General features: G+C 44.2%; 1 protein-coding gene across 1 annotated transcript in view; it reads right to left on the bottom strand.

Annotated features, from left to right (window-relative positions):
* Window positions 1–10189, bottom strand: part of LOC102991777 (von Willebrand factor A domain-containing protein 2) — a 55868-nt gene that overhangs the window by 34541 nt on the left and 11138 nt on the right. The window contains 3 exon segments of the mRNA XM_024128066.1: window positions 1572–1681; window positions 7328–7461; window positions 8789–8863. Of these exon segments, the coding sequence (XP_023983834.1) occupies window positions 1572–1681; window positions 7328–7461; window positions 8789–8863 (319 nt within the window).

A 10189-nucleotide genomic window follows, 5' to 3' on the forward strand; every position in this document is an offset into this window, starting at 1 on the left:
AAAGGATACATGCACCCCAATGTTCATTGCAGTGCTGTTTACAATAGCCAAGACATGGAAACAACCTAACTGTCCATTGACAAAGGAATGAATAAAGATGATGTGATATGCACAATGGAATGTTACTCTGCTATAAAAGAATGAAATAATGCCATCTGTAGCAACACGGATGGACGTAGAGATTATCATACTAAGTGAAGTAAGTCAGACAAAAACAAATATATGATATCCCTTATTTGGAAGTGGAAATGATGATACAAATGAACTTATGCATAAGACAGACTCAGACGTGGAAAACAAACTTACGGTTACTAAAGGGGAAAGGTGGGGATAGGGATAAATTGGGAGTTTGGGGTTGACATAGACACACTACTCTATTTAAAATAGATAACCAACAAGGACCTACTGTATAGCACTGGGAACTGTGCTCAGTATTCTGTAATAACCTAAATGAGAAAAGAATCTAAGAAAGAATAGATATATGTATATGTATAACTGAATCACTTTTCTGTACACCTGAAACTAACACAACATTGTAAATCAACTATGGTCCAATATAAAATAAAAATTTTAAGAAAAGTCACTGGGGGTCTCTGGGACCTGTAGGACACCCAGAGTTCCTGCTGTGTCCAGTGTGGGGATTCTGGCTTATTGAGAGCACTGGGGACCTACAGAGGCCCGAGGCCTATTAAAGGACCTCAGAGCCTTTGCAAGCGGAGGTGACGGCTGTACATGGCTGGGACCATGGACTTGAGTGGAACTTCAGGTCCGCTAGGGCAAGAGGCAGCAGGGGGCAAAGAAGATCCAGAGATCAGAGTGGCAGGTGACAAATAAAGGCATTCCTCTGTGAGGGCTTATGAAGAACACTGTGTGTGTGTATGTACATGTATATACATGCATGTATATAATATAACATACATTTATATCCATGTAGCTGTATATGTGTATGTATATAATACACATATACAAAACATTTATACATAAAATATATGTATACACATATATGTATGTGCATATACACACATCAGCTGACTTGTGAGTAAATTTATGACTCACTACATATATATATATATATATAGGATGTATATGTGTATGAGCACACAAACAGAAATTCATCATTTTTAAAGTGCTCTCAGTAACAGAGGACCACTTAGTCTTTTTAGATCACAAAAATGAGGCTCCAAGAAGCATGGTGAATTCTCCTGGCTGTGTGGTCACCAGGGACAGAACTGGGAGAAGGACCCAAGGTTCTTCCTACCACCTCATGCTCTTAACCTGTCTCCACCTTCACTAGCCCTTTCTCCCAGCTGACAGCCACACACAGTAACAGCAAATCTTTTTTTTTTTTTTTTTAACTTGCATTTAAGTTTCCACCTGGGACATTATCATGTAATAAGGGGCAGCTTTGAGAAGGGAATTCTTATCACCCGCTGCTCTCGCTCGGCTGGGCTTTTGGAAGCCGGGCCACAGCCTCTCTCTCTGTGAGGTCAAGAGCAGGCCCAACCCTTCAAGGGACGATTCTGAGAGCAGCTAGCTTCATCCTAACCACGGCAGTATCTGATCGTACTTACCTGAAAACCATCCTCCTGATTCTTGCCTTCACTTCCTGTTGGGTTGAAAATGCATCCATGGGGAATTCCAGATGAGGGGCGGAACTGAGCTGGACCGCTCCCACCCTGACCTGTAGTGGGAGACGGAGGGCCCCGGGGCCCGAGAGCTGGGTCAAGTCACAAACATCCCTGAGCGGAAAGAAGGGACGGGAAAGGTTAACGACCCTGCCTCCTGCCCACTCACAAATACCAGTGCTGGTATTTCTCTCGTCTCCTTAAAAGAAGGCTCCAAAGACTGAGAGGGCAATCTGGAAGGAGAAGGTCAAATCTGCCCCTGCTCCACACTGACCACCACCAATTCGACCCCCCTTCCGACAGCTCTCTGGGTGGAGCTGTGAGCTTTAGGGTCTCTGCTCACACTTACTGCCTCCCAGGTGTAAGCACTGTTTTAAGCCTTCTCAACTCTTTATTACATTTAATCCACAGAGGTGCTATTCCTACCCACATCGCTGCTGGAGAAACTAAAATAAAGAGGATACAGGTCTGGCCCAGGGCTAGTAAGAAAGGAGCGCGGCCTTTGGACTTGGTGCCCGTGATCTTCACTAAGCCTCTTACGCCAATCACCTTCTCAGCAGCCAGCACAGGACTTCAGCTAAACCCCCAACCAGGGGTGTCACAGAAGCTATCCGCAGCCACCACACCCATCCTTGGTTGGCGGGCCCACTCTTCCAGGCCTCCTCCTGCCAAGCTAGGGAAAGGCCAGATCTCCAGGCCAGAGTCAGACTGGGGGACAAGCAGCTCCCTAATCGGAGAGGAGCACTATTGGAGCTGAAGTTCCTCTGTAGCGGAGGTTGTGAGAGCCACTGGCGAGTCCTGATTTTGCATCCTCATTCAGAAGGCCACAGGAGAAAATCCAATGCCTTGCAAAACTGGAGAAGGGAAACTGAGTAAAGTCATTCTCTGGATCCTTAAGATTAGTGTGTGTCAAGCAGAGAAGGGTTTAAACATTTAAGCTTCCTCTTGAGGGCCTAACCCCTGCACCTAGTCACTGGCTCTCTAAACTCCTGGAGAAACTACATTCTCAGTTACTATTCTCACAATTAACCCCGATTCTGGCCAAGATTGCAAATGGGCCAAGTGATTCCTATTTAAACAACGATGCTGATCTTTTCTTGCTCTGTGAGTTCCTTCACTGCTGATCCCTTAACAGGCCTGGCGCTTGGGAGCCGATCAAAGCACTTGGCCACACCAGGCCGGCTGCACCTGCTCCCAGGGAGCACAGCCCATTGGACCTTCCTCCCATAGGAGGAGCTGTTGGGAATCTTAAGTAGGAAGAAATTCAAGTCTTGGGTGGGCATGTGAGGGAGAGGGACGGCGGAAAGCAGAGTAGTAGAGAACCTCAGGAAGGAGTTTCTGAAAAGCGACCCGTTTAAAATCTCCCTTGAATTTAGCATGTGATAAAGGGAGCATCTCAAACGATTGGGAAAAGATGGTACAGTCAGTAAGTGATATTGGGACAACTGGATAGCCATCTGCAAAAGAATAAAGGATAAATTGCAAATGGATTCAAGGTTTAAATGTCAAAAATGTAAACATAAAAGTTCTAGAAAATTTGGAAGAATTCCTTTGTAACTTCAAAGTAGAAAAGACTTGCACTCCAGAAGTCGTAAAGGAAAACTGATAAATCTGACTACATGAAGAAAACTTCTACAGGGCAAAACATATCATAACACAACCAAAAAATGAAGACAAAATGAAAAGTTATTTGCAACTCACGTCAGAGACAAAGGGTTAGTTTCCCCAATATATAAAGAGTGTCTAGGGATTGATACGTGTAAAGACCAACAATCTAACAGAAAAATGGGCCAAGGCTATGAACAGAGATCACATAACAGGAAATACAAAATGGCTCTTTAATAAGAAAAGATGCTTGATTGTGTTGCACTGAGATGTAGCAAAAAGCCAGATACAATGTTTGCAGGGGGAAACCAGTATTCTCAAACACTGCTACAAGAACATAAATGTTATGGCATCCATAGAGAGCAATTTGTCAATATTTATTGAAAATTACTAATGCATGGGGCTATCGGGAATTTATCCTACAGCTATATACTTCTACATGTGTGAAATGACATATTTACAAGCTCACAATATATTTGTAATAGTGGATGTCCATCAGTAGGGGCTGGTTAACTAAACCTTGGTAAATCCTTACAATGGAACATTAATCAGCTATAAAAAATGATATAGTGTATATGCCTATATTAAGACCTATATTACCTATCTACCTAGATATGGAAAGACTTCCAAGATAATGTGAAGAGAAAAAGGCAAGGGATAAAACTGTGTGTATAGCATGCTACCCTTTGTGTTAAAAGGGCAAAAATTAGAATATATATTCATATTGCTTATATTTGCATGAAGTGACTCTGTAAGGATGCTCAAGACAGCCGGGGGGCGGGGCGGGGCGGGGCAAATAGAAAATATGCGACTGGGAGGGATATTTTTCATTGAATGTCTTTTTTTGAATGTGAATGAATGAATTAGTTTAAAAACTCCCTCGAGACCAACAGCTGGGTGTATTTATTTAAATTAAACAGGAAGGAGCCAACTTCAAAACAAAACAAGATGGAAACAGCTTGAGTCAGTAGTCAAGGCATTTAATTTAATTGGTGGTTTGGGAGCAAAATAGTTACCTTTTATCTTTAGTTTACTGTATGCTCAGAAGCAAGCCCGCCCAGATTTCTCACCACACTGTAATCACTCTGCTGCAATCATTATATTAGAGCCAGGAAGTGAACTTCTCAGCTTAAGGGTTGAGAGGAAGACTTGTTAGACACCTTAAATCCACCTCAAAACAGAGCCTCCATAAAAAGCCTTAATTTATAGCTACTTAAAAATTTCTTTCTGGAAAGTAAAATTAGGTGCAAATCAAATCCCTTGTACATGGAGATAAGACGATGACACCAAAATGCAGCAGCAAACACACAAAACCTGACGCCACAAGTCAGACTGAAGCATCTGAAATCACCCTAATGCAAAAACCCTTTGCTAGCAATTCCATCGAGTCTGAGAAGCTTGGAGGTGGAGGCTCTCGTTTGCTCGTGAACTAGACACCCAACTCCTTTGCTCAACAGGTCTTGCTGTGAGAAAGTTTTCTCAGGACAAGCCAAATACAGCTCTGTCAACACCCAGACTATGTCCTCTTAATAAAAGAGAGCCGCTAGGCACCCTCTTTCCCATGAAAACGATAATCAGGTTCCCTCACATGGAAAAGTCCAGGCCTCTCACTGTTCCGTCTCCTTGTTGTGGGCACTGTCTGGTTTGCCAATATCTAACCTAAAAATGCCACATTCTAGACGTGGTTTGGCAACATTGAGATTAAATTCCTTGAAATCTGGGGACCTGTGTGTTGAGATAGTTGCTCCCAACAGCACCACCCATCAAGTTTTTCTGTCATAGTTTTCTTACCCTCTCTTTGAGGATGCTGAATTCCATAAGCACCCCCACTTCCGCATACACAGATACACAGACACACACCACCATGTTGCCTGCTGTCCACATGCTACATGATTGTGACAGCAGAATGTGAAGTCCTGGGCTGAGAGTCAAGAGCACCAGTTCTTCCAAGCTTAGCTCTCTTCTAAGATTGCTGTGTGACCCTAGGCAGTCACTTAGCCTCTCTGAGCCTGTTTCTTCAGTTGTAAAACATTCTCTAATAATCCATACAACTCTTCCCTTCCAACTTGCCATCCGCTGGGGTCTCCAGGTCACCCATTTCAGGACATACTATATCCATGCCAAGGTCAACAGTGTTTGATCTTTATGGCTCTTCCTCCATGAAAAAATTAGTGAAACTTCATAGAGAATCACTTCCTTTTAAAATCAGGGCCCGGTGTGTAGGAGGGTAGAGATTCAGCTGCCCTTGGCCCTGACCCTCTGAGGGTCTGTGATGGGTTGACTTCACGGTTGGAACTTCCAGGCTGTTCATGCCTCAATGGAACGATGTCAGCTATAACCATGCAAGACGGCCTGAGGTCCAGGGTAATGTGCTCACTCTCCGCAAATGACAGGTCATTCTGGAGAAAATCTGGCCCTCGTTAAAAGCCATTATTTTGCTCCTAAATCCTAGAGGTTTTTCTAGGATTAACCCAGGAATGTCATCTTGGAAAACCACTTCCTTCCTCGACCTGTATGTGACTAGCCCCTAATTCAAGTAATTATAGCTTTCCAGACCAAAATGCCCTCCTTAAATTTACTTGATTTTTGAGTCAGTTCACATGGTTCAAAATCCATAAAGTATAAAGACGTTTATACCGATGGGCCTCCCCCTGGACTTGTGCCCCATCTGCTCAGTTCCCACCCTCTCCCTCAATGGGAAACCGCTGCTCTTAGCCTCTTACAAATTCCTCCAGAGTTTCTTCATGCACATACAGACGAATACAAATATAGACTCTTTTCATCTCCATTTTTCATAAAAGGTAACACATTATACATACTATTTGGACCTTATTTTTACACTCAATTTGTTTTGGTGTCTTTCCACATCAGCGATTTTCCTCATTCACTTTCTAAAGCTGCCCTGTGTTTCATTATATGAAGACACCATAATAGATTTACCTGTCCCCTGTGAGCAGGCCTTTAGGTTGCCTGAAATCTTTTACAATTACATACAACACTGCAATGAATAACTTCATATGTGCATTATTTTGCACCTGTGGGAGTATCTGTAGAATAAAATACTGAGCCAAAGGGTCCCAGCCTTTGTAATTTTGATAGACACCGTTATTACAGATTCCTCTATAGAGAGGTTGCACATTCCCACCAGCAGTGCATGAGAACACTGGTTTCCCACAGACTTGTCAATGGAGCATGACACCAAACTTTGGATTTTTGCTAATCTAGTTAAGTGAAAAATGGTATATCGGTCAGAGATTTGCTATTACATTGAGTGAGGCTGGGCATCTTTTCCTATGTCAAAGGGCCATCTATGTTTCATTTTCTGGGAACTATCGGTGTTCATTGCCTGTTTTTCTGTTGAGTTGTTCCAAAATTCCCCTTTAGCAACAAGAGCCACAGCTAGCGCACTGCTGACATTTAAGACTTGCTATTTGAAACGAGGAAGAACAAGAAATGAAGATACTGGCTGGATTGATTAGGCAGGAACTGTTCCTTTCAAGTGAACAGAGAGGGTAGGAGCTATGTTTCATATTACGACTCTAGTCTTCAGAGGCAGTTATAGTTTTTGTCTGCCAGCATGCTTTACCTTTCCCACTGTTCTGCAAACACAACCTCTCTTTCTAGTGGGAAATCCAAGTGTTCATTCCCACTGCAAGAATGAGGATAAGCAAAATAAGCACATGACTCAGGTTTGGCCAGACAAGCTCTTCCCTTTGACTTCTGTGATTGGTCAAGGGACTGTCATGTGACCTATGCCTGTCCAATCAGAGCCCTCCCTGGGACTTCTGCCAGCTCCACAGGGTAAGAAGTCTACTTTCTTTTTCCTGGGGTGACTACCTTGAGGGACAATGTAGGGCAACTTTGCTATGTAAGGAAAACCTGCCTGGGAAGGAAGCCAACAGAGGGAAGCAAAATGGAGAGGAGGAGAAAAAGAGAGGGATCGAGTCCCTGGATCCCATCGTGCCTAGAACCAGGATTCACCTCCTTAGTCTTCCTGGTTCCACAAGCCAGTAAATGCCCTCTTCTGTTTAAGATAGAATTTCTGTCACTTGCAGCCAAACACGCCCTCATACAAAGACAACAAGACTTGCACTCACCCTCCTGGGGTTGATGTCCAGAGCATCACAGACTGTGATGGCAAAGTGCTTGGACCTTTCAAAGCTCCCTTTCCCAATGCTGTGAGAGCCATCGATCAGAAACAAGATGTCTGCCACAGCTGAGCACCACATCACTAGGGGAGAGGGGGGACAGAATGGGTGACAATCAGCTTCCCTACAGTCTGGTCCCCAAAAGATCTTACTCCCAAAGCAGAGTGGAGGCGGAAACAACCTTGTGGTGGGTCAAGCTCCTCTAAGCCCAATGGGGGAAATAACACTGGAGAAATTCTGGGCCAGAGGCAGCCCTCCTCTGCAGCAGGGAGCACCCACCTACCATGAGCATAACTCATGAAAGTCTATATAATAATGGAAGAGTCTAATTCAACAACACTAACTGAGCCGTATGAGAGGAGGGGCTACTGGGCCAGTGAGGGATACCCAAGAGCCTTGGTTCCTGCCCTCAGGGGTCACAATCTTGCCTGGGACACAGCCGGGCACCCTGGTTCATAAGGCTGCATTACCCAAGAGTCTACGTAATGATAACCAGCACTGACTGCATCTTTCCTATATGCCAGGTGCTGCTTTAAACACTTTATATGTACTAATTTATTTAATTCTCATAACCACCTTGAGATATACTATTTCTTTATATTTCAAGTTATATTGAGATAATATTCACATACCATACCAGTCACCCATTTAAAGTATACACTTCAATGGTTTTTAGTATATTTAGATATATTTATCCCCATCATAATCAATTTTAGAACATTTTCCATCTCCTCAAAAGGAAACCCTGTGCTCTTTTGCTATCATATCCGCTCTCTAGCCCCCTACCCCCACCCCTAAACAGATTTACAATCTGCATTCCCATTGGAGAGAGAAGGAGAGCAGGGCACAGGGCAATTCAGGAATTTCCCAAGGCCAAAGTACCAGAAAGTGGTGGAGCCGGGAATCAAACTGAGGCCGTCCACAGGTGTGGCTCCAGAGTCCACACCCTATCACCTCACCAGGAAGATGCAAGAGAGCAGAAGTCAGAGAAGCACCAGTGAGAAGGCGCCACCTGGTAGCAGCATGCAAGGGGGGTTTCACCAGAGAGGGAGGGAAGGGACTGCAGGGTCCCTAGGAGTGGGCGGGGTGGCTTGAGCATGTGGAGGGGATGACAAGCAGAGAGGAAGAGAAGGAATATGGCAGCAGACAAGGCTGGCTGCGTAGATGGCGGTCACACAACAGAAGACCTTGAAGCATGGGCCAAGAAATTCGGCAGCAGGGATCTTCCTAGGGTTTTTACCCAGGAGAGGAACTTGGTCAGGCCCCTGTTTGGGGAAAATGACTCTGGCCACAGCATGAAAGAAGACAGGAGTGGGGCAGAAACTGTCTGGAGTAACATGGCTTCTCTTGAGTCCATCACACAGAGGCTGAAGTAGGTGTTTGGAGGGTTGAGTAAAAACGTGGGCTTACTTTTGCTGGCGACTGAAATATTCCCAATGGTCTCCTTGCTCACGTGGCCTTCCTGAAGAGGGAGGGATGGGGGCACTAGGAGAGAAAACACCAGAAGCAGTCATTACAAGGCAGAGAGGGGAGGAGTCTTAGTCTCCACGTTATATGATCAGGACGAACGGGTCACAAGAGAGAAAACAGGAATGTCAAAGAGTTTAATGATATTGTATCTTAAAAATTACCAGATGGATAACATAAATAATCCCCTCCGCCCCCACCAATTGCCCCACTTCTATCAGGTATCTTTGCATTTAAATTTGGGTATTTTGAAGAGAAAAATTAAAAATATATACGGGGGGATATAGAGAGCCTGCGATTCTGATGAGTTTTGTCCCTGGGTAGGCATGATAACTGAGTGCCCCTCTGGGATGTAGCATCTTGCCATAAACATTAACCTTGGACGTGAACAGACAATTCATACAAGAAAGAGAGTTCATGGAAAAGCACAAGGAAAATTTTCAAACAGGTGACAAAGCACTTTAACTCAAACAATGGGATACCCTTTTAAATGTGAAATTTAGATGATCAAGTTTTAAATTTAAATGTAACTGGGGAAAGATTAAATCAGGAAAAGCTTTTCCAGTGGTGGCACTATAAATTGGTACAACCCTTTTGGAAAACCATTTAGCCAAATGAATTAAGAGTCATCAAAGTGCTTAGGCTCCACAGTATCGCACCTGGGAACTGATCCAAAGGAAAAACAACTTTAGAGAAGGGGAAATGTGCACCAAGACACTCCCTTCAATGTTACTTGTTTCAGAGGAATGATGGTGGTAATAAATATCCAAAGAGAGAACTCTCAGTAAACACTGATACATTCATTCAATGCAATTAATATGAACAAGGGCTAAAAAGTTTGGGGGTAGAAAGTTTGTGGATACATTTTTTTTTCTTCTATGTGATACCCGGTAAAATTGTAATAATGGCATATGAACAGCCACCAACAATTTTCAAAATAAACTTTGAGGGCAGGTAACATGCCAGGTGCTGAACAGCAAGCCAACCACGATGAAAGTTCTGAAGACAGTGAGGTGCCACTTGGAGGGATTATTTGAAAAGCCAACTGTGCATGGTCACTGCCAGAAGAAGCAGACATGTAGATGCTTATAAACGTCCATGTCCGCTGGGTAAACACAGTGGGCACAAAGTGAGGGTGGGCAAAGCCCAGGAGCTGGACAGGCCAGGAACGGGGCAGATGAAGGAATGTGAGATGGGGTTGGGGGGACTGCTGAGGAAAGAGGTAAAGGAGAGGGAGCCAGGCGGGGGTGGGGGTAGGAATCACACAACACAGGGAAGTTGGGCTCAGGGGGATTTGCCCCTGCCAGGAAGGTGACCAGGAGGAGGACACCAAAAAATGATGTC

Source organism: Physeter macrocephalus, chromosome 21 (assembly GCF_002837175.3).
Source record: "Physeter macrocephalus isolate SW-GA chromosome 21, ASM283717v5, whole genome shotgun sequence".
NCBI classification, from domain to species: Eukaryota; Metazoa; Chordata; class Mammalia; order Artiodactyla; family Physeteridae; genus Physeter; species Physeter macrocephalus.